This window comes from Camelus bactrianus, chromosome 2, assembly GCF_048773025.1.
Source record: "Camelus bactrianus isolate YW-2024 breed Bactrian camel chromosome 2, ASM4877302v1, whole genome shotgun sequence".
Classification (NCBI taxonomy): domain Eukaryota; kingdom Metazoa; phylum Chordata; class Mammalia; order Artiodactyla; family Camelidae; genus Camelus; species Camelus bactrianus.
The window spans coordinates 45,599,480-45,625,042 of record NC_133540.1 but is presented as its reverse complement, the minus strand read 5'-3'; the positions used below and the strand labels follow the sequence as shown (position 1 = coordinate 45,625,042).

The 25,563-nt window shown below is 35.1% G+C and overlaps 1 protein-coding gene across 3 annotated transcripts in view; it reads left to right on the top strand.

Annotated features, from left to right (window-relative positions):
* The window catches only part of INTU (inturned planar cell polarity protein), a 73,496-nt gene that overhangs the window by 43,803 nt on the left and 4,130 nt on the right, over positions 1–25,563 (top strand). For all 3 annotated transcript variants that reach the window (XM_045514958.2, XM_010952567.3, XM_045514959.2), the window contains exons 6-15: positions 195–284; positions 2,820–2,897; positions 5,998–6,187; positions 10,009–10,062; positions 15,275–15,337; positions 16,352–16,573; positions 17,199–17,678; positions 19,022–19,119; positions 22,051–22,240; positions 24,525–24,682. In XM_045514958.2, the coding sequence (XP_045370914.1) occupies positions 195–284; positions 2,820–2,897; positions 5,998–6,187; positions 10,009–10,062; positions 15,275–15,337; positions 16,352–16,573; positions 17,199–17,678; positions 19,022–19,119; positions 22,051–22,240; positions 24,525–24,682 (1,623 nt within the window). The remainder of the gene's footprint in view (positions 1–194; positions 285–2,819; positions 2,898–5,997; positions 6,188–10,008; positions 10,063–15,274; positions 15,338–16,351; positions 16,574–17,198; positions 17,679–19,021; positions 19,120–22,050; positions 22,241–24,524; positions 24,683–25,563) is intronic.

The window sequence follows — 25,563 nt, the reverse complement described above, 5'->3', positions numbered from 1 at the left end:
TAAAATATGTATTTCAGGTTTTTGTTGTACAATTTCTTGCCTTTTCTGTGTGGCAGTTAGGTGTATGCCAAGAAATTTGCTTATTAACACGCAGTTCTTAACTCATACCATATGTACTCTTTTATGAATGACTGTTTATAATTTTATGACATTTAAAGATATTCTAATTTCATTTTGATTCCATTTTTTCTTAGCTCATCCCTTCTTTTAAATGGGAAACAAATTCATGTGGCTTATTGGAAAGAATCTGACAAGTTGTTGTTAATTGGCCTGCCTGCTGAGGAGTAAGTTGGGATTTTTGTTTACTTTAAGCTCATTTCTAAAATACTGCTAACAAAATCTCATGTATTAAAATTATGACATTTCTGTCAAAAGTCAAAACCAAGCAGTTTTGCAATTTAAAGGTCTGTTGCACTAGTACAGTAGCTCCCTGTCCTTTTGGTGTGGACAGTGCAGAAAGGTGCCAGGAAGGCCCAGCTAGACCAGTTAGTAAAGGTGGGAGCTATCAATACACTTTGGTCTGAGATGTGGCCAGTACAGAGTTCTGCTCAAACTTTTGATCGTATGATTTGGATTTTGCCTGTTTACAGTTTTTTACTTTGGCAATTTTGTAGAATTAAGTTAGCAAAAAGGTGTTTTGCCCTAACCACCCTTGGAACACCTTTGACCAAATAATGAATACTTAACTCTAAAATGACTTCTCTAGTGGTACATCTTATATTATCATTGTCCTTCTTAACTTTTTTGCAACTATTTAGAAATACATCTTACTCTAATAGTTAGAGGTAAAAGCAGGGATGACATTTGTATATATTTGTTAGAATTGAGTTACTAAATCCAGCCCACACTCAAGGAGAGGGTAGTTAAGCTCCACATTTTGAGGGGAGGAGTTTCAAACAATTTGTGGACATGTTTTAACACCACAAGCAGGAACTTCAAAGGGTGTAGTGGAAAATTTCAAAATGTTTTACATTTTGAAGGGGTCTTTAATTTTGGACAGATCATGAATGTGGCATTCAGAAATTGTAATGTGGGGGAATAATGGTGCTGTGACATATATGGATGACCAGCCAATGTGCATTTTTCTGTCTAAAAGGGTAATGTAATAAACCCTGCCAGGAGACTGCCCTATACCAATGGGTTGGAATATGAAAAACTGAGTTGTTTTGAAAGTATGGGTTTATAAGAATTCGAGAATGTCCAGAATGGGACACTTTAGAGTGTCGTGGCAGGGTAAAACAGCTGCCTTTAGACTTTTGTAGTAGCTCAAAATGCAAAAGAAAAGGCACAGATAATACAATGGTAAGATAGTGGTAGGGCGGCAGTTAGAGAGCAGAGAGGAGGGCCCAGCTAAGGAACTGAGCAGAGGCTGCTCCATCACATTCTGATGCCAGCCTCTGATGCCACCAGCTAAATGAGTTAGGCAGATAGAGACAGTTTCCTGTAGAGGTTTTACCCTGAAGCCAAAAATAGAACTGTCACTGCTAAGCTCCGGATTGAGGTTGTGCTGGATAGGGAAAGCTCTAGCCAATTTCTTTATTACGTGGGTGGGAGTGGGGAGGGGAGTAATTCCTATCCTAGAGAACTTGGTTTGGTAAGTTAGAATGAATTTGAAGATCCTCCTCCTCCTCTGTTCTGAGCTTCAAGTCAGAAACAGCCCTAGCCACCTCTTTACCCAGCTCTCTTACTGCTCGTGTTAACCACTCTGTACCAGATTCTTTCCCTCATTCCATCTGTTTTACATAACCATGAACGGTAGGTATTATGAGTCTCACTTGTTCAGACTGGGAAATAGAGTATTGTGAGATCATGCACAAGCACCCCCTCCATGTCATTCACGTGTCCATGTATCTCCAACATTGTGCGTGTGGTTTATAATTGAACTGGTGGCCCTGGGATTTTCCCCACATTTGTCTCAGTGCCAAAGCCTGTGCGTTTCCCTCTTCGCCACTGCCTTTTACAAGTGAGAAAAGTGCTGTCCCCCTGGAAGATAGGGTGGGGCTTATACCCCAGGAACATGTGTTTCCAGCAGGGAGAGAGCATCCTCCTGTGATGGCTGCAGTGAACAGCGGGGATCTAAGCAGAAGACACCATGAAGTAGTGGAGACGGGAACTTGGTAGCTAAGGAGATGGATGCGCCCTAGCAGGTTCTACTGCCTGTGTGTCCTTGCACAAGTTACTTCACTTCTTGAACCTGTTTACCCATTGGTATAATGGGAATGATAAGACCTGCTTTGTAGAGTTTTACAAAGCTTCAAGGAGAAAGTGTTAAATCCATTTCTTTCTTTCCTTTCTCCTACTTTCTTTCCTTTCTCTAGCACTTAGGGATATCTTTTTGTCACAAGAGTTGGAGATTCAATTGAGATCTGGGTAATACTGGAAAGTGTCAAGAATGTAGCATTTCTTTCTGTGGGGCCTAGGTACTGCACCAACTACTTTATTTGCATTAATTTTATTTAATCCTCAAAATGAGCCTGAGAAGGGCTTAGTGATTTTGGTTCCCTTTTACACAGAAAGGAAATTGAATCCTAAAGGGGGTTAAGTGATCTCCATACAGACGTGAATAGTCAGTATGATGATTACTTGTGAATCCCGTGAAAATCTCTACTTGACCCATGCTAGAACCCCAGATCTAGACATCAAAGTCTTTAATTTGTAATGCAACCTTCCTAGCAACCATTTTACACAGCTATACTCCCAGTTAACACACACCATTTTCACATTCATTACACATAAAATGTAAAGATGAACAGCTTCTTTTATGTCATGTATTGTTTGATTATGTTATAAATGAACAGGTGTATTTTTGCTTTTTTCAGAGTTCCTCTTCCTCAGCTAAGGAATATGATAGAAAATGTTGCCCAAACCTTAAAATTTATGTATGGTTCTTTAGATAGGTAAGTACTTCTTTGAGTTGAATCTCAAGTTTTAAGTATATGCTTCCAAATCACCTTTTGCAGTTAATAGTGTTCTTTGGTTGGCAAGTTAGTTGTTTGGGGTTTTTTTCTTCTTTTTCTTATTATTTTCTCATCCTTCAAACTGGCTTTTATTTTACAGCTCTAGGCAGTTTTTCATTTGATACATTGCTTTTTCTTTTTTGGTCTCATATGTTACTTTTGTGAAATAGTGATGTAACCACCATTATATTCTGATTTGATATATTTCTGTAGGGGCAGATTTCTTCAGAACAGATACAGAAAAGAGTAAGAAGACTTTAAATACATTTTTTTGTGATTATAAGACTGTTGTCAAGTTCACTATCCTACAGTGTGATACTTTTTCCTTAAAGATTTTTTTAGTAAAACAATGTATGCACTATGAAAATAAATAAAAAACACAGTGGAGAAGGTAATCAACTATTTAGTTTTATGTATATCCTTCCATGTATTTTCTATACAATATGGATATACATACTCTCTTTTTTTTTTTTTTACACATGTGGGCTCATATTATGCATATTTTTCTGCTTCTTTCTTTTCTAACCTTGCAGTATGTGATGCATCTTTCTTGATCTGAAGGAGGAAATTTGAGGTAACCATTTAACATTTGAACATGTAAAATTATGTAAGATAGATTTTTCTCTTTGTGGGATTTTTGTAAGTCCCAGTACTTCAGAGGGCTAATATGATACCTTTGCTTTCAAAGCCTTAAGAGTGTATCAATATCAAAATCCGAATTCAGTTTATACATTTTTCCAAGCCATAGTGGTATCAGCTATATGTTTATCTAGAGTGGATCTTTGTTGTCACTGTCCTCAAAGCTGCCTAAAGGAATTTTCTGTGATTGTGCCATCTGGGAAAATTGTCTAGTTTGCAGTGTTTTTCTCCAGGAGCCTCTTGGGAGACACCTCTCTCTGAAATGCAGTTACTTAAGAGCATTTTCCAAATGTGTGAACTACAAAATATTGGGCAGCAACATTCAGTGCTTTTACCTTTTACTAATAAGGAAATTTTTAACCAATGAAGAATAAGGATATGGTTATAAACTACCTCTTTAAATTTATACTAAATAAGCAAACCTTGCTATATTTTGCCTTATTGAAGCTTTCTATTTTTATTTAAAAAGAAAAGAGATAATCAAAGATTAAATTCCTTCAATGATTTCCGTGCATGAAGACAAGCAATTGAAATTGTTCTGCAAATTCCAATGGAGTAGGCTGTGGGCAGAATTTCATGTTGAAATTTAGCTCCCATTGATTTGGAAGTATCTCCAAACTGACACCAAATTTAAGTAGTTTCTTCTTGTTCAAGTGAGAATTTGAAAGGCAAACTAAGATAATAAATGTGAAGATCCAATGAGTACTTAAAACCAAGAAGCAGTATGGATCCAAGATACTGTCAATTGTCATTTTGCAGTAATTTTTTATCACAAGTTTTTTTCTGATTATGAAAGATATCAAAGGCCCATTATGAATAATTATGAAAAGACTAAAAAGTCCAAAAGCCTATATTGTCTTTTTCAAGTTTTAAGCTGGTTAGTTCCCTGTGAGCCACACACAAAAAAAACTGATTATACATTAATAAAGTTTAATGTTGTGATCAAATTAAAGATACAGGTTTCCTTCATTCTTGCTGGCTAATCCACCAGCAAATCCTAATCAGCCTGTCTTCAAAACATACCTCAAATCTATGCACTTCTCTCCATCTGCACTATTACCTTGTCCAGCCACTGCCCTCTGTCACTACTGTAGTAACTTCCTAACTGGTTTCCTTGCCTCCATTCCTGCCTCTCTAATTTCCAAAGTTAGAGTGATCTTTCTGCATTGTTATCTGGCTCCTGCATACCTTTCTGATCTCAGATCTCAAACCACACCGCCCCTGTGTACTGTTCTGCAGGCACCCTGGCCAAGCTTGTTTCCACCCTGGGCTTTTGCACTCTGGCCTCTTCCTGGACCGTTTTGACATCGGGATCTCAGCTGAAATGCCCCATTCTCAGAGACTCTCCTCTAACCATTTGATCTAAAATAGCTGACCAGTCACCTCATCCACGCACATGGTCCTGATCTCTGCATAGTGCTTTGGACAAGTTCATGTTTTTACTTTTTGTTCATTTGTTGTCATTCTCCAGTAGAATGTGAGCTTCATGGGAGCAGAGACCTTGTCTTTTGTCTTGATATTTTTACTGCTGTAAAAATTACCTCCAGCAATGAGAATAGTGCCTGGAACATAGTAGCACTCAAGTAATTGGCTTAATGAATCAGTGAATATTATCCTGATATATTAATGGTATATATACCCTTTATTGTGTTATCCAGTGGGCTGTTCCAATGAGCGGTTGTAGACAATGCTGTATTACTTTCACATGGCTAAAGACGAGTAGTTGTTTTTTTTTTTAAGTTCTTAAACAGTTATGCCTTCATTAGTGAAGAGGGGAGGAAATAACTTAGGCTAATTATGTGTTTACTGTATACCAGTAAGTAATAAGCACAATAAGTACTTAAACTTAACTATGTACTAGTTACTTTGCTTGTGAGTTAGATAGTATTATCCCCATTTGGAAACAAAAGTTCAGAGAAAGGTTAGATGATTTTCCCTAGAGATCTACCTAGTAAAAAAAGCAGCGAGAAGCATCAAAGCCAGATCTGTTCTATTACAAACCTCAAAATCTCTTTATCATACTATGTTACCTGGAAGATATCGGGAGTTGTAAATGGTTGAGAGATGGTCAGAGGTAAAAGCAACTTATTTTTTGCAGAAAGGGTGCTTCAGCCATTCTATTATACCACTTGTGTTATCCCTGTGGTTCTTCCATGGTACCATCTACTCAAAGGTTTTAGGGTAAAAAAAAAAAATAGGTTTTAGGGTAAAAAATATCAATGGGGTGAATTTCTTAACATGCTCCATCAGTAACATTACAGTGGTAATTCCTGTTTAGGGAGAAGGAGTGGAAAGAGAGCCTGTGTTGTGGGGAGAGATCCAGTCCCCTTAGGAGCACACAAGAAAGAGATGACCACCATTTCAGTATGTTGTTCTGACTTCACGGCTCTTGTTTCTTCAGTGCCTTTTGCCAGGTTGAGAATGTTCCTCGTTTGGATCATTTTTTCGACTTATTCTTCCAAAGAGCACTTCAGCCTGCTAAGCTACATTCCAGTGCCAGTCCCAGTGCACAGCAGTATGATGCTTTCAGTGCCGTGCTTGTAGACAATCTCCCTGGAGTTCGGTGGCTCACACTTCCACAGGAAATCAGGGTAATTTTAGGTGTCATAAATAAGAATCAGAACCAGTTGCCTTGTAATTCTTTATCTTTTTTTTCTTTAGGTTTTTTGTTATTTTGAGGATTGTGGGAGAGAGTTAAAGGGGCAATTGGTTGATAAAAGTAGGAGGGTCCAGTGCAGTGGACTTTTTCTTTCTAAATAGAAATTATCTCTCTCATCTTACTCTAACATTTAAGCTTTGTCCAAACTTGGAATACTTCTCAGAAATCATAATTATATGACATGTCCTACTTTTAAATTTTGTGATTTTGATTTTTACAGAGGAAGGTCATCTAGTTAGGTTTATGTTTCTATATAATTAAAGGTAGATGGACTGGGATTTCAAAATGTAGAATAGATAAACAAGATTATATTGTATAGCACAGGGAAATATATACAAGGTAGCTCACAGCGAAAAAAAATGTGACAATGAATATATGTATGTTCATGTATAACTGAAAAATTGTACTCTACCCTGGAATTTGACACAACATTGTAAAATGACTATAACGCAATTAAAAAAATGTTAAAAAAAAGGTAGATGGAATGCCTGGTTAACAATATTCTTAAGTAAAATACAAACTCCATTAATAATAGAAAAATCTTTGTTTTACATGAACATATATAATTAGCTTTGCCTTGTCCCATAGATAGCTTAACAAAGGTAAGACTTCATAACAGTTAAGTATTATCAATGTGATTTTAGTCGTTCCTGTAGATCCAAAATATCTTTACTGCTGAATGACTGGAAAGATCATTTCAGACATTTTCATCAACAGTAATCTATTTAGCAACAGTGTTCGTATTAGTATTAAATGAGGCACTATGCCACAGCCAGTTCCCAACCATGGAGAAACCCAGGCTATATTGTAGTAAAATCCCAATGCAAGATTCTGCTCTTCATGAAATTCTACCATGTCTGATCAAATAAATACCTTCTGACAGTTTAGTAATAATTTAAACTGATATATTAGCCACTTTGTTCGATTTCCTCATCTGTAAAATGGGGACCATAATTGTACCTACTTCATAGAGAAGTGACGAGTTATTACAATAAAGTGCTAAGAATCATGCCTGGCATGTTGTAGCTATAGCTGTAGTTCTGAGAGTATTATTGTACAATGATTATTAGGAAGGAGTTGAGGTTGTTAGAGCATGTGTAAAGGAAACTTCACCTTCAGGTCTTCTTATTTTGTCCTTGCCTTTGTCACTTGCCCCACTGCTGCATCTTTTGTACCTCAGGCCAATAATGATCATTTTCTTAGGTCATAGAAAAACTAAAAAGTGTGAAATATGTAATTCTACTGCCATCAGCGTTTTCATAAGAAATTATATGGGTTCAAAATAGAAAGTAATTAGATAACCTTACTTTTAAGAAGGAAAGACCCTGGTTCCAAAAATTCTGTCTTATGCCCATTCCAGGGCCTTTTTTCTGCTGAAAGACACAAGGCAGATTTTGTGGGTCAGAGGTGCCATGTCATGAGCCTCCCAGTCTGGTCTTGCAGTTGCCCAAGTTCTTTCTCCTGTCTTCGAATCTCTTCACCAAAGAACCCTCTTCCCTCAAAATATGCGATCTCTTCTACGAGAGTAGAGGCATTTAATGTTTTTAGGGGCAATGTCTTTCGACTTTGGATATGTTAAGATCAAATATGTCTCCCTTCTAAGAACTTCAGGACACCTTAAAATATAGCCTGTTTTGGTCTTTCAAATTCCATGTGAAGACTACCTCTTGTATTCAGATTTCTCTGATTGGCTTTTTTTTTTTTTTCTAAATTTACCATATATTTGATAAAAAGGACTGTATGCTTTTATTTATTTCAACCTAAAAGAATATCAAACTGAGACATCACTGTGTGAATTCTGGTGTATATATATCTTTAATCTGTTGCCTCAAATCATAGCTGTTGCTTAAGTCTGACACTCCTGTAGGACTTGTGCCAGGTACTCAGAGTTGTGCTCTGCTTTGGGAATCTGGAAAAGTCCTCTGGATGCTCAGTTGGGTAGGTGGAATTAAAACACAGGAAACAATAAGGGTACAGCATAAGCATTTTCTATATTTTGTAGTCTGGGTAAGAGAATCAAGAAGGATGGTTTGGAAAGAGATCAATACCATCTGATAAAGTGATCTAAAAGTTTCTGATGACTGTAAAGTTTGAAAAACATAATAACCCTTGAAGTTTTTGTTTTTGTTTTACCAGCAAACTCAAAGAGCTTACTTTCTTTTTCCCTTTGAGATTTCTTACTGTGTTAAAAATAATAGGGTTTATTGAATATATATCTTCTAATGGAAAAGATTAAGGAATTTTATGCCTTAAGAAATCTAGTTAAAAACGTGTGTGTGTGTGTGTGTGTGTGTGTGTGTGTGTGTGTGGTAACTTGTGCCTGATAAATTTTAGTTGGAAATAGTTATTTTTAACTAGGAAAAAACATATTGTTCTGAGTTTAGTAGATAATGAAGTCTCACTTCAGTTTTCTTTCCCAAGTGTTTGAGAATTTCCTTATTTTGTTTTTTGGTCAGAATTTTTAAAAAAATGATTTTTCCTAAGGTATGCTGGAATAATTAAGAGAAAAGAAATTTTACCTTTTAATATGAAGAAACAATCAAAGCAACCTTGTATATTAGCCTATAGACTTTAGCGGCAAGAACCTGTTAAACATTAACATTTCTGAGGTCAGAAATCACAAGTGGGTAATTTTCTTTTTGTCCTGTAGTTTTTCACAAGGGAAACTGTAGCCACAAAGAGGAGAACATGAAGTATTTGCTAGATGCAGAAAAATGTAGGTCACAAATGAGTAATAAGTCATACTGGGTGAAAAGCATTGAAAGGCATAACTAATGTTTCCAAAGCTTTTGTCATCTCAGTAAGACACAGTTTGTGAAACAGTCCTGCAGAGAGTGCCTTGGCCTTTAAAAAAAAAAAGGATCATTTTTCACAAATACCATATATGCTACAAGCTTCAACTGTCAATAATTTTCAATTTTTAAATATGCATTACAGATTAAACTGAAGATTAAATTTATTCTGTTTTTAAATTTTGAATGCTTCAGGGAGGGACAAATACATGAAAGAGTTCAGACAATTTCCATAGAAACAAAAGCTAAATCCAAAGTAAGAGATTTTTCTAATAACTCTGTAGGGTAGTTAAACCGTGCCAGATTCCAGGGGAACACTTGCCTTCATGTTTTAATCCATGAATAAAGATTAACAGTCTTTTTATACAAAACATAAGAGAGAGATGGGAAGAATGTTGATAATTTCCAAGACTCCAGCTGTTGAGAAATATATAGGAAACAGAACAATAAAAACAAGTCAAAGTAGATTGGTTACATTAGGATTTTTTTTTTCGCTTAAGATTTTTAATAGGTTAAATTTTTTTTCTATTTATTTATTTATTTTTAAATTGAAGTACAGTCAGTTACAATGTGTCAGTTTCTGGTGTACAGCACAATGTTCCAGTCATGCATATACATACATATATTAGTTTTCATATTCTTGGTTAAAAAAGTTTCTAACTTAGAACTGGAAAGCAGTTTTTTAACCTCATAAATTAGTTTGCGTTGAATAAAGAGTGAAGCCCATTTTGAAATAATTGAGATTTAACTGAAAAATGCCTATATGTGAAATAAATTAATTTTTTGTAATTGCAAAGCTTGAAAACAAGATCTTCCATTTGGGGACATCTCTTAAATAACACAAAGGAGAAAGAGATCTTTATTTAATTCTTCAAGTAATTATTAAGCACATTTATATGGCCGTTACTAAAAAGTAAGTAATATGAGTTAAATGTATTATTCTTTTTTTTTCCCCACATAGATGGAATTAGATACAGCACTGAGTGACTTGGAGGCAGCAGATTTTGCAGAACTGGTAAGAGAAGCAGTAGATTTTAGGAAAGGTTCAATATTAATTTCTTATTTTGTAAATCAGTCATTATTCTAAATATTTTCCAAGGCGGCATGTAATAATCTTGAAATATGTAACATTAGGTGTCTATTGAAATGGACAAAATCCATTTTGCTGCCTTAAGATTTTCTATTCAGTTAAAAATATTTTTTACATAATATATATATGTAATGACTAATTACATGAGTATCCTTAAAAACTGGGCTTTGAGAGAAAGGACATACATGTAATACTGATTATATTAAGTAAAAGCACTGTAGACCTGAATTTAAGTTGGGAGTATGGTTTTTAATCTTTTAAAACATGAGTTTGTTTTTTTTTTAAACCACGAGTTTATAATGTTACTAAAGAAAAAAAGAAACTTTTTGGTCAGCTTTGAGGGATGCTAAGGAACCAGTTCATTACTGTGGAAACTGGTGATTAAGGAGAAAGAATCAAATATTTATCTGCCTTTCCTATCTGAACCATACCTCAGGGTTGCCAAATAGAGATGAGGGGGAGTTTCTCTTTGTGGAAGTGGTCTACCTAATATATTAAGAAAGAATGTCAGAATTGGAATATCATTTTATAATCCCTCACTGAGTTAATGGATCTAAGCAGTGATCATCAGTAGCTGTTAACATCACAAAAGGAAAGACAACAAGATAGTATGTGGTTCCTAAAGGGGAACACACAAACCCCCTATGAAGTATACTTGATCCTGCCTCAAGATCTAACTACCAATTTACTGGAAATGCCAGGAGGAAAGGGACATGTTAAAATATCCCATTTGAGGGAGGAAGATTGCAATCAGCAAAATCCAGACTGGGAAACACACAGGACAGTTTCTTCAACAAATAAATTAGAAGGCGGCTGAGGAGAGGTTGAGAGAGAACCTCTCAGTTACAAGAGGCTTAATAAACATATCAACCAGTTTCAATATGGACCTTACTTGGATCCAGATTCAAACAAACAAAATTTTAAAAACATCTATGAGGCAATCAAGGAATTGATAACTGGCTATTAGGTGAGAATAATCCTATAGATAAGGTCATGGTATTATGGTTATATATTTTGTTAAAGTCCTGTTTTAGAGATACATTCTGAACTATTTACAGATGAAATGCCAAAACATCTGGGATTGACTCTGAAATAATTCAGTAGGGAGAGGGGAGAAGGAGAAGGAGATATAGATGAAACAAGATTAGCTTCAGGTCATTGTGGAAGCTGGGAGTATGGGTACATAGGAGCTAATTATACTACTCAATTTTTGTATATGCTAAAATTTTCAGTTGAACTCTTTACAAAGTAAATGATTGATTTTTGAACAGAAGATTATGTTGGTATTTAAGTCCAAAGTTGAAACAAACATTGAAAGATGTAGTTACTGCATTTCTCCTGACTGGAGTGGGTATTCTTAATAGGTGGTAACTGTGTATAGCAAATTAAAACACACATGCTGCTTACATTCTGCAAATTCACGTTTCCAAATATTTAAAAATATCATTATAACTGTATTTGAATGTTTTGCTTATGCTCTTTTCCTTCTTGCCGGTCTTATTACCTGTTATCTGTGTAGGAAATTTTAACTTAAAGTATACTCAACCTGTGTTTCACAGAGTAGAATATATCGTACTCCCTTAGTTAACATGCTTTGAAAACATGGCTTAGTGTATTTTTCTATGCTACCGAGAGGAAAATCAATAATTTATTAATAAATTTTATTCTAAATAATTCCCCCAAAAAAGTAAATGGTAAGTTAGGAAGTAGAAGCAGTGAGGCTGGATCGTCATTCTTTAGAAGACTGCTGGTGAAAGTGGAGAGAGAGCGTTAGACTGAAGGGGTGGCCTAGTCTTAACTAAGATCCTGAGCAAATGGAAGGGTATTTTGTTTGTAAAAATACTGGAAATTTAAGCAAGGTGAACTCTTCTTAGGTCATACATTTTTTCATTGATGGAGAACGTTCAGATAGATATCAATCATTCGGGGCAGTTTAGATCTAAAATATTTAAATATCTGGGTTTTAGGAACTTACATCCAGTAGGTTTAATTAAAACTCTAATTCCTGCTTTCATCACTTTAATGAGCACAGAAAGTAACTATGGTTAGAAAAAGATCTATTGGGATTCTTTGGATACATCAAAACACAATCCATAAAAGAAAACAAGTTGACAAATAGAGACTATAAAATGATGCAGTTACTTTGGAAAACAGTTTGGCAGTTTCTTAATTACCTAAATATACACCTACCATATGATTCTACCTTTGTATTCCTATCTAATTTCCTAAGAGAAATGAAAGCTATGTCAATACAAAGACCTGTCCACATGGTTTTACCTTTTCTGGAATGCCATATAAGTTGAATCATATGGTAGATAATTTTGGGGGTCTGCCTTCTTTTTTTAATTAGGAAGTTAAAATATTTATTGTTATACAAATACTATTGAAAAATACAAAATAAAAATAAATCTAGCATTTTGCTTGACAACTCATACATCAAAGCCAGCTCTGTTCTCAGAGTTAAACCATTGTTATCTGTTGATGAATATTCTTGGTAACTTTGTGTTTATGATCATACATTGAAGTAATTTTGTCTGACAATGTTCAATGTAGATGACACTTTCATACTAGTAAAAGTATAAACTGATGCAACCTTTCGGAAAAGCTATCTGGCAATATTCATTAAAAAGTTATACACTATGATCTAGGAATTCAACCTCCAGAAACTTACCAACTTAGGAAAATATCAGAGATGTACACAAAGTTTTTTTCATAAGAATGTTCTGTGCAACATTATTTATACTCTGAAAAATTACCAGAAACAAATTAAAATACCACATTATGGATGTTAAATAATACAGCCATTAAAAATAGTGTTTAGAAAACTGTCTATTGACATGGGAAAATGTTCAGGGTCATTTTATGTGGAAAAAGCAGAGTACAAAACTATACACATGAAACAGTTTGCCCACACCTATTAGGATGGCTACCATTAGACAAACAGACAAAAAACAAGACAGAAAACACCAGGTGTTGGAACTTCCTGTGCACTGTTGGGGAATGCGAAAAAGCACAAGGCGGCCCCCAAAAAATCACAACCAGAATGACCACATGATCCAGCAACTCCATATAGTCAAAAGCATTAAAAGCAGAATCTTGAAGACATATTTGCACACCCACATTCGTAGCAGCATCATTCACAACAGCCAAAAGGAGAAAGCATCCCCAGCGTCCACCAACACAGGAATGAACAACAAAAAATCGTGGTTAATACATATAATGGGACATGACTCAGTCTCCAAAAGGAAGTAAATTCTGACATATGCCTCAATATGGATGAACCTGGAGACACTATACCAAGTGAACCAAGCCTGTCACAAAAAGACAAAATAGTACACAATTCCACCTATAGGAGATACCTAAAGTAGTCAAATTCTTAAAGACAGAAAGTAGAAGAGTGGACGCCAGGGGCTGGGGGTAGGGGAGAAGTGGAGCGTAATTTTTTAAAGGATACTGAGTTTTGGTTTTGCAAGAGGAAAAGAGTTCTGGAGATTGGTTTTACAACAATGTGAATGTACTTAACACTACTGAGCTGTACACTTAAACATGATTAAGATGGTAAATTTTATATTATGTGTATTTGACTACAGTTAAAAATTTTAATTATAGTAATTTTTAAAAGCTTACCTATAATGAAGCAAATCAGAGAGCTTCCATACCCTCAAGAAGCTTCCAATGAATTTATTAATTCCTCATTCTTAAATATGGGCACAGTAAAGCATTACAAGGAATTTCTTTGATATAAAAGCAGTCAGAACGTGAAAAAGGATGGGCCTGACTTCTTTCACTTAGCATTTGAGATTTCTTCTTGTAATCGTGTGTATCAGCAGTTCCATCCTTTTTGTTGTTGACTAGTATTCCATTGTATGATGGTATCACAGTGTTCACCCATTCCCCAGTTGAGGGATATTTAGATTATTTCCAGTTTTCAATTTTCCTTAGGTTTCACTGTATTTTTTTATTATAAGATTAATGCATGCATATTGGGTAAAAATGCAAGCATGGTTATTAAAAACAAATGTCCTCCTTCCTCATCCATCTCCTCCAATTCCATCCTCAGTTATATCGGCTCTTACAGTTTAGAACCTATTCTTCCAGACCCTTTTCTATACACTTACGTACTCCAATACAAAACAACACGTATGTATACATGTACATGTCTATCATTGGAGGTGCTATTTTTAACAAAACTTAGATGATAGTGAATATTTTGTTCTACAGTAGCATTCTTTGCTGAACAATATATTCTGAAACCTTTTGTGCTTGCTTATATATATCAACTTTATTTTTTTAAACAGATGTATAATATACCGTGATGTGAACATACCTAAGTTCCTTAACCATTTTCCATTGTTGGACTTCACTTTATTCCAATTCTTGCATATTAAAATAATTAATTATACTTTAACTTTTTATACAAAGATCTTGATTCTCTTGATTAAGTATTTCTGTAGATTTCTAGAAGTCGAATTACTTAAAAGGTATGTGTATTTAATTTTTTTTTTACTTAGTTGCCCCCAAATAGGTTGTAACAATTTGTACTTTCAAAAATAGTATATAGTAATATTGTGTATTTTAGATGATGTATAGTAGAAGCATTTTCTCTTGGTAGGTTTCTTTCAATCCCTCATGGGTAACAAATCTTATATTCTACTCTTAGATGTCTCTAATCAACAGTATCTCACAGAAACCAAAAATAAGATTGTTCTCAGTCAAAAGTAAATATATATGTACCTTATCTTTCACCCTAATACCCTAGTATATTGATTTCTAAAGAAAGTACTATGAACAGTTCAGTTACTAAAGAATGTAATTTCCATTTTAATTGTTTTAGCTTAACTAGGATTTTTTAGGTTATTTTCTTGGGAGGAGGAGGTAATTTGGTTTATTCACTCATTCATTCATTCATTTACTCTTAATGGAGGTATTGGGGATTGAACCCAGGACCTCATGCATGCTAGGCATGCATTCTCCCATAAGCTATACCCTCCCCACTTAACTAAATTTTTTAGATCATTTTTTATATTTTTTTATATATATATATATATACACAAAATACATAGATATATAAAATATATAGATATATAGAGAGATCTATATATATATATATACATCTCCACTGTGTTCTTTCCCCTAGTCTGAGGATTACTATGACATGAGGCGGCTGTATACAATTTTGGGGTCTTCTCTATTTTACAAGGTAAGTTGAAGCTTGAAAATTTTTTTCTTTCTTTGAAGTTTTTTATTGAAGTGTAGCTGATTTAGAATGCTAGCTTCAGGTGTACAGCAAAGTGATTCAGTTATACATGTACATACATATATATTTTATTTCCAGATTCTTTTCCATTATATGCTATTATAAGAAATTGAATATAGTTCCCTGTGCTATATAGTAGGTCCTGAAGCTTGAAATTTTTATAAATGTCCAACTGCTATATGAACAGACCTAAATTAAATTTTCTCAAACTCTTACAAACATGAAAAATAAATTTATCTTTTTCTCTGAATGTAGTTACCATAAGGTTTAGATTTGAAAACAAGACTTGTACCTACATATTTACAAATACAATAAATATTTCTGGTTTCATTATATCTTAAGACATTTACACATGTGTAAAAGAGAAACAAAACTCAAAGAACCAAGTGTTTATGAGAGAAAAGTAATACTGTGATGATTCCGTTTTGCAGTCGTTTGTCTCTTTTCTTATCTTCAGAAAGTAACCATATATCTTTTTAGAAAATATTCTAACATCAATTAGTTGACTTCCGGGTAAAAGCAAATTAAGTGTCAAGTGAATTTAAGTATTTTAATTTTTTAAAAGGTTGTTAAACACAGTATAAAACATATCTAAAAAATAATCAGACAATACAGAACTGTATGTAGTGAAAAGTATGCTTCCCACCTCCTCTCCTGCTTCTCCGCCTTTCATTTTCAGAAGGTCAGTTCTTTCCTAATTTTGCCATATTCTCAGGCTAATGTTACTCAGAGGTGATCTTGCTTTATGCTAAAGTCCACCTGTTATAGACTTGTTATCATGAATATTTGATCTCTAGTTAAAAATACATTTATTTTCACTATGTCTTCACTTACTCCATTTGAAACTGGAATATTTTAAGCCAACTGAAGAAGCACCTATAAAACTCTCAGAAATGTATTATGGGATGACTGCTTTATATCACTAGTTGACTTTTATTCTCTGTGGTTAAATTCAAGGGTTACTTGATATGCAGTCATTTGCCTAAGGATGATCTTATTAATATTGCTGTATACTGTCGCCACCACTGCCTACTGCCTTTAGCAGCAAAACAGAGAATCGGTCAGTTGGTAATATGGAGAGAAGTGTTTCCCCTCTATCACCTCCAACCTTCTTCAGCCTCAAACACTGAAGTCTTTCAGGAACCTGAGGGGAGATATTTTTTGCTAATTGTTGGCTTGGTAAGTTTACCTTAGTTTCTTTCTTGGGTTTGTTTTTCGTTTGCTTGTTTTCATCATTTACTGCCTAAATAAATACACAAACAGAAATGATAATTTAAAATTATGAGTATGTCAAATACTAGTATTCCAGAAAGTGTTACATGCGCTTCTTTCTTTTTTTTTTTTTTGCATCCATTTCATACTCATAGAGAAACATTAATGAAACCCAAGATAAGATTTTTAGCAGGTTATTATGATCTTTTGTTCCCATTTCTATAAAATTAGAACTTTTATACTCTGGTTTGTTTTGGGAAATAGAGACATGAAAAGAATATAGAATCAGAAACAACAAATATGTGATTGTGAATGAAGGGACTATCAATGATTGAGGCTCTTTGAAAGCTACCTTAGGGAATTCTATGTGTCAAAAGTAGTAGCTGATGGTGTATCAGGATAAGGCAAAGTGAGATTAGATGTCAAGGGTGATCAAAAGCATTGCAATAACTAAGAAGGGGGGTAGTTTTTAATAAGCATCACGTGATTATGCCATATGCTCATGTCTTTAGAATTCATAAATTTATACATGCATGTTACATACAAATTTTTAAATGTGGCTAAATCTATATTAATAATTGTTTTTGTATAGAGACATTACCTGTTGTGTGTACTATTAGAAGCTGGAGGCTGTGCATCCAAAGCTATTGGGAATCCTGGACCAGACTGTATATACGTGGATCAGGTCAAAACAACTCTTCACCAGCTGGAAGGGGTAGATTCCCGCATAAATGAACAGCTAGCCTTTTCTCCGGGCCCCTGTTTGTCTTGTGCTGATTGGTTCCTTGCTGGATCACATGAAAAATTAGATAATTTGACAACTTCACCCATCCTCAATAGGCTACAAGGGACCTCCAAAGTAGCAACCTCTCCAACGTGCAGAAGAACTCTTTTTGGTGACTATTCCTTAAAGACACGTAAGCCCAGTCCTTCCCGAAGTGGAGGATCTGACAATGGTTATGAAGCTGGAGAAGGTGCTGGCTTGAGCCCCCACAGTACACTGGACACAGTCCAGAAGCAAAGAGAATCTCAGGGATCTGATGGTTCAGAAGAAAGTGGGGCCTTGCTTAAGGTGTGTGTTCCTTCAAGTGTGTACATTCTGGGAGCTAAGCTGTCTCTCCAGTCCTTATTTTATAACTGCAGAATAATTTTTAATAGCAGATCATTCTTCATTTGAACTAGTGGTTGTTTTAGTCACTATTGACAAACTAATGATTTAGGATCAAAAAGAGAAAGAAATACCAAGTGATAAAACATTAGCTAGAATGTGCTTAACAGCGTATATACTTGACAGTAATTACAAGTAGGGAAACTCTCTAATCTTGCTTTCTGTGTTCATCTCTTTTTTCTCTATTCACAGTGATAACAAAGAACATCCTATTTCTGGGGCATTTGGGGACTGATCTGACTAAATAGCAAAGAAAATGTTCAGCAGAAACAAAAATAAAATCAAGAACTTAAAAAAAGTTATATCTATACATATATGAATATTTGTCCTATTTTTCCCATAGATGAGTATTTTTTTATCTGCAACTGTGAAAGTCTGCTCTCCATACTCAAGAATCCAACATGTGACAAATAAAACAAAGAAAATGTTCTTTTTTTAGATTATTGTTTTTCCATGTTTTTTCCCATGAAAATACCATAACATATCCAAATGATTATTAGAGTAATCACCCTAGTAGACTTTGTACTTATTCTAGTGATGCTGCTCTTTCAAAACATTTTTGAAACTTAATTTGGGTGAATGAAGGTGATGCCAGACAAAGCATGAAGGATTCTGAGAAGGGGTACAAATAAAACAGATTCTAAGTATTGTGGCATAGATGACCATAGATTTGGTCTCCTAATTCCAAAAAATAGAGCACTCTTGGAGCTCTAAGTGGGTGTATTTAGGAAGTACTCACACTGGTGGTACTCATAATCCCAGTCTGTGAAATTGATAGGAAATATAGTCTAAGAGGATTTGGATAGACTTAAGGAGCTCTTAAAAGAAACTGTATTAATCTCTAAGATCCAGCCATTCAATAAATATTGATTGAACACCTACTGTGTACCAAGGGCCATGCTACACAAAGGAGATAAAAAGATGAATAAGATACAGCTCTCTGTTGAGAGGTGCGGTCTAGAGAAGGAGACAAGTATGCATACATATAAATTCTAACAAAACTTGGTAATGGCTTCATTATGGTGCTGGTAGGAGTTTACAGGGAGAACCGTCATGTCCTCCCATGACATGGCCCTGGGGTCACTTCTAGCAAAGGATAGGCCAAGAGGTACAAGTTAGCATTGAAAATATTTAAAGGAAACATTGCAAATAGTAAGTAGTTCTCTCAGAAGGATTTTTAGTTTTTACATTACTTCTGTTGATTCCATTCTTAGATAAAAACTGATTTACTTAATGATACTTTTCAGATCACTAAAAAGAAGTCTACCCTTCCAAATCCATTTCATTTGGGGAACTTGAAAAAGGACCTTTTGGAAAAAGAATTGGAAATATATAACACAATGAAGTAAGAAACTTCCTTATATTTTAATTTTTCATTTAGCTTTGTGTCTTCAAGGAAATTTTACAGTGAAAAAGTATGATTCCATACCAAATTGAGATTTTATTCAACAAGTGTAATTATGGTATCTCTTACATATGAAAGGTAATTGCTATGCTGTTTTTCTGTTTTTCATTACACATATAGGAAACATACTCCGTAAGAAATAAGAAACATACAAAGTAATACTTCAAAATGTGAAAGTCCCCATTTATCTTTCTTCCATAGGTGACTTCCCTTTTGTATGTCTAGTTTTTAACTTAGTTTGCTATTTTAGACTCCAGTGGATGCTGTGGTTGCTGCAATACTCCTTAGCCCCAGGTACTCATTCACAGTGCTTGAGAGTGATGGCTGCTAATGGCTCATAGCTGAGTCCCTCCCTTGGCCTTGTCCTACTTGGAAGTTAATTGACTCAACCAAGGTTACAGCCTCTCCCTCAGAGTAGCCCACACCTAATGACTAATAGTAAAAGTGTGATATAAACCAGTGTGGTATTAGGTATTATCCTAATCTGTAAGTACATATTTTTATAAAATAAAAGTATGTAATATACTAAAAACAATAATATACAGAAAACATTTCATTCAGTAACCAAGTCCTATCCATTCTGTATTCTGATAATTCTTGAAACCATTGAGCCCCTAATGATCCTACCCTAGTTCAGGCTCCCATTCTCTCACCTGGTTGTATTGCAACTGGCTGCCAACTTCCAGCCTACCCTGAATCCATTCTCTGCTGTAGGAGTGACCTTTCTGAAGAACAAATCTGATTTAATCTGCTTTAAAAAACAAAACCAAACAAGTATTTGTCTTCCCTTTGGGTAATTGCTTGTCTGATGATTTTTATACTTTCAGTTTTTATACTGAGTAAGTTAATACACATGGTGTGAATTTATGGTTTTCAAATACCAGACCTAAGCCAGAAAGAGAAAGAAAAATACCATATGGTATCATGCATATGTAGAATCTAAAAAAAAGAAAAAAAGAGGACACTAATGAACTTATCTACAAAACAGAAACAGATCTGCAGACATAGTAAACTATCTAATGGTTACTAGGGGAAAGAAGGTGGGAAGGGATAAATTTGGGAGTTTGAGATTTGCAAATGTTAGCCACTATATATAAAAATAGAATTTAAACAGATTTCTTCTATATAGCACAGGGAACTATATTCAATACCTTGTTATAATCTTTAATGAAAAAGTATATGAAAACGAATATATGTATGTATATGCATGACTGGGACATTGTGCTGTACGTCAGAAATTGACATATTGTAACGGATTGTATTTCAATTAAAAAAAAAAAAAAAAAAGAACCAGACCTGCTCATTGTGTTTTGGGGTTGTTTTGAGAGAAAATTAAAGAGGTTAACACAAATGTTAATTCTAAACTTCCCTAAACAGGAATCTTATTAATAGTTCTTTTTTAAAAAATCATTTCTGTTCTGTACCTTATCTTGAATTTGAAAACCTCGAGTTTAAAATGTATGTTTTAAATTATTTTCTTTTTTGAATAATTATAATTTTTTCATCTTGAGTATTTTTTACTTGATTGAAAAAACATCAGGCACTAGTTGTTAATGAGCCAGCCATCCTATGGAAAAGTCTGAGAAAAATTTGTAGATGATCTCCTTCTCTGCCTATTCCTTGTCTCTAAAGAGAACTAAGACTTAGAAGTCAGTGATAAGAAGTTATTCTGATCTTGCTGCCTAATTAGTTTAACAGCATTTTGACTAGCATGGATAATCGAAGTGGTATTTAGGCTAAGAGCTGAAATAGGCCTTTGCTTTGCCTCTGTGCTGTGGCTGGAAAAAAAAAATCAACTGAATGAATTTTTTTAATAGACATTAGAATGAGAATGGGACAGCTTGAGTGCTTGAGATGTGGATGGGGAATTGCTCTTCAGGTATTTAAAGACTGCCAATCAGGAAAGAGCAAGGGGTAGCCGAATAGGCTTCAGAGTCACCTAAGCTCTGATACTTAGCTAGGTGACCTCAGACAAGGTAATTTAAGTCCTCTGAAAATTGATATCCTCATGGTTAAAATGAGGACAGTAACATTTAATATCTTACAGGATCATTATAAGAATTAAAACTAAGGTAATTCAAAGCACCTATGTTGGCACATAGAGGGCATTCGGTATATGATAGCTACTATTTCATTGTTGCTATCATTGCTGTCCTTTAGCTTTTCTTACTACTGGTGGAAATAAGCAGTATTTGTAGGTTCTGCTGGCCCATCGCAGATCTCAATAAGGGAAGAAAGGATGGAGAAAAAGAATGGAGAAATGAGAATAGTAAGAGAACACAGAATACAATGATGAGAAACAGTAGAATGCTGCTAGTCATTGCCATGGTAATCTAGACTACTAACCCAGCTTTGCAGTTGGTAATAATAATTTTATTTTTCTTTAGGATGATCAGTTTGACAGTTATGGTAAAAGACTTAAATGCTACTAACTAAAATGTTTAGTTTGTTTGAAGGTGTTTTTATGTGTGGTCCACCCTAGACTGATACCTTGTTTATGGCTTGTAGATATCTGGGTCAGACATGGGCTAAGCTATTCATTACCAACCATGGAAAAAGAGAGGTTTAGCCAGTTTGGGTTGTCTAGCAAAGGGACGATTAAGTTACTTGCAAATGAATTGGTGTTTGTTTATCCTTGCATAACATGTAGAATTTGCTTCAATTAAGGGAATTGATAATAACCCTAGCTTGTATTTCAGATAAGAAGGAAGAAGGAATTAAATGTTTGGCCTAGTTTCCCTTCCCTAATTATACTCCTAATATTATATTGTAGTTTAAAGTTTTTTAGAAGTCCACAAAATTCAAAATGAAGAAACTTTTTCAAGTTTACTTAAATATCTTTTTCTTTTCTTTTTGTTTTTTCTTTCCAAGATTGACATCTGGTCCTGAGAACACACTTTTCCACTATGTTGCCTTAGAAACAGTGCAAGGGATCTTTATTACTCCTACCCATGAAGAAGTGGCACAGTTGGGTGGCTCTATCCACCCTCAGCTAATAAAGAATTTCCATCAGTGTTGTCTCACCATTCGTGCAATTTTCCAACAGACGTTGGTTGAAGAGGTAGGGCACTCCCTAAATATTCTGTCTAAACTCTTTAATCAATATGTCCCCCAATCACTGTTTTCATTTAATTTTTTTTAACAGTCACCCAGTCTAACTTGAATGATAAGATTATACTCACAGTACTTAACTTCAAAGCTTTATTTCATAATTCTGAATCTGATGTCCCAGATTACTATTTCAGAAAATGGTTGACCTGTGTTTTTCCATAGCAAATTTGAATATAGTTGTTTGTAATGTAAATGTGCCTCCCATATTTGATATCTGTAACTCAACTATTACTTGGAAAGTTGTCACTACCTGTGGGTGACTGATAATTCTTTAAGTATTCAACCAGCAGTACAAGGTATTTTGGAACATAATTGGACACGTACAGCAGTAGACACAGAACTGTAGTATAATGTTGGTTGGTTGGTTGCTTGCTTCTCGATCCAGGATAAAGTTTCATTTAATATTGTACCTTCTAGATAAGTTGTAATGTTGTATACAATTAAAATAGCAATTGTTTTAATAGCATGGAAAGTGAGTGTTGATTTCTTGAAAAGGATAAACATGCAGAAGTCTATTTGTGACTGGTGAAACATCATACAGCCCCCCTCCCAAAAAATACTCCCTGAAGATGACTGTAACGTATCTAGCAATACATCTGCTAAGGATGCTAAATTTGTGAAGAACTTAGGTTCAAAGGTGGAAGAACACTGGGCTGGGAATAAGGAATCCCAGACTGAGCCTCAACTCTTCCTCCTTCACCAGCTATAAAGTGAATGAGCTGAATTATATCATCTCTTAGGACTCATTCAGCAGTAAAATTCTGTGTCCTTCTTCGAGCTATCAGAAATTGGTATTCAGCAAAATGTGGTTTGGCCACATATCCTTACGTGCTTTGTGTTCTGAGGCTCCTCCGTTCCATTTTAACATACTGAAAGATTCTATAAGGTACATTTCACTAACTTACTCAGTAGTATTTAGTAATATAAATTAGCCTTCCCCATATTGTTTAAATATTGAGGTACGTACTATGCACTAAATACTATTTTAGACACTGGGATACAGCAGTGAACAAATCTCTCTCCTCATGAAGCCGATATTCTAATAGGGGAGGCTACTGAATAGCAAGGAGTGTAATATATCAGGTAGGATAAGTTTCAAGAGGAATGATAAAATGGGAAGGATGAGAGGTGGAAGTTATTATTTTGAAAGATCCCTCTGATTGTGTCAAGTAATATTTGAACAGAGAACTGAATGAAATAAGGGACTGAGCCATGTGGCAAATCCAGAGGCAGAGCTTCCAGACATAACAAATAGCAAGTACAAAGCCACAGAGGGAGGAGTGGCAGCAAAAGCGCCGGAGCAGGCTGGGTGGGGAGGAGAGTGCTAAGAGTTGAGACCGTAAAAGTAGCAGGGCCAGACCATGCGTAAGGACATGCTAAAGGACTGTGGCCCTTGTTCTGAAGAGGATAGAAGGTTCCCAGAGCACAGCAGGGACATACATCATCCTTAGTTTTGAAAGGATCATTTAGGCTACTGTGGAAGAGAACAGGTTCGCAGGGTAACAAGGGTGGAGGCAGGGACCAGTTAGGAGCTATGGAAATTCTCAAAGCAAGAAATGACAGTGGATTCTGGATTCTGGATATATTTTGAAGGATGAGCCAAAAGGGTTTGCTGATGACTTAGATGAAGATTTTGAGAGAAAGAGAAGACTGGAGGATCACGCCACTGGCCTGAGTCTTACAGAAGGTCTTTATATTCCAAATGAGTCACTGGCTTGTTAATGATTTAATCAGTGGGAAACTGAGAATGCTTCAGAGAAAGAGACAATACAGCTTTAAGTATAGGTGTTTTTAAGTTTATTACATTTCATCTATTCATTTAGTAACTGATTAGTCATTTATTCATTAAGCACCTACTAAGTACAAAGCACTGCTGTTTTCAAAAAATACAAAGATGAATAGCATATTGTCTCTGACTTGGAAAAAAATGATTATAATGTCCTGGGGAAGATAAACCTATAAATTACTAATATATTGTAAATATTAATAATGTAGGGCTGTGAAATAAATGTTACCTTGGAGAGTCAAGAGACACTTTATCCATGAAGTCTCTTTTAGGAGATGATACTTAAAGCAAGTACAAGGAAGAGTAGAAATTTTCCTGCAGATAAGAAGAAGAATCATTGCAGGCACTTAAAAGTATTAGGATCAACAATTCAAATCTATATATGAAAACATTTTAAAGTCGACACTATTAATACCAGTTAATACTAATAATATCTATTAATTTACAGAAAAAGAAAGCACTAAATGGTGGAGATCATTCAGGTTCTACAAATTCAGTGTCTTCTCTTAAGCCTGTGAAAGAACATGGTGTGTTGTTTGAATGCTCACCTGAAAACTGGACTGATCAGAGAAAAGCACCACCAGTTATGGCTTACTGGGTAGTAGGGTAAGTGGAAAAAAGTATTTAAAAGTTTTAGAAAAGTGTTAAAGAGGATAAGGATTTTAAGTTGTAGGCATGGAATTATTAGCCTGACTATAATATTTTAATGTATTTTAGAATTTTATTTTATTTACTAAGTTATCTCCTTTAAATTCTTCCCAAGTCTTTTTCTATCTAAAAAAAAAAAACCCCACAAAACTTATTTGGTTATCTTACAAAATTGTATTTCTAATACACTGACAGGAAATGAAATGATTCTACACTTTTATGGCTATTTCCTTCCCTCTGACCCTACTTCTTTTCTTCCCTCTCTCATTTCCTCCCCACTTCCATTCCCCTCTCCTCTCCCACCCCCGAACCAACTACAAGACCCTGCCCTACCTGGCCTCTTCCCATCTCTGTTTCTACCCACTGTCACTCTCCCCCTTATCCACTGTGCCTTGCCACATTGGCACCAGTCAAATCCTGTTCCTGCCATTCCTTCTGTGTAGGATGTTCTACTTCTTAACCTTTGCATATCTGGCTCCTTGATATTCAGACCAGTGCTAACATGTCATCTCTTGTCAAACAGACAATCCATAATCCATTTGTTTATGGTCTTTCTCCCCCTCACTAGAATTTCAGCTTTGGGAAGTCAGGAATTTAATGACTCGTCCACCACTGGCACCTGCAACAGCACCTGGCACACAGTCACTTGATAAACATGTTAGGATTTAAATGGAGCTGTGCTTGGCAAAACGTGGTGGTGGGTAGCAAATTGGCAAATGCAAAGATAAAGACACAGTCATTGCATCTAATGGTCTTACATCTAGCAGAAGAAATACAAAACATGCTAAAATATCTATTTATGGATATATAATCTGTGGGGAGATAGAAAGAGATACACA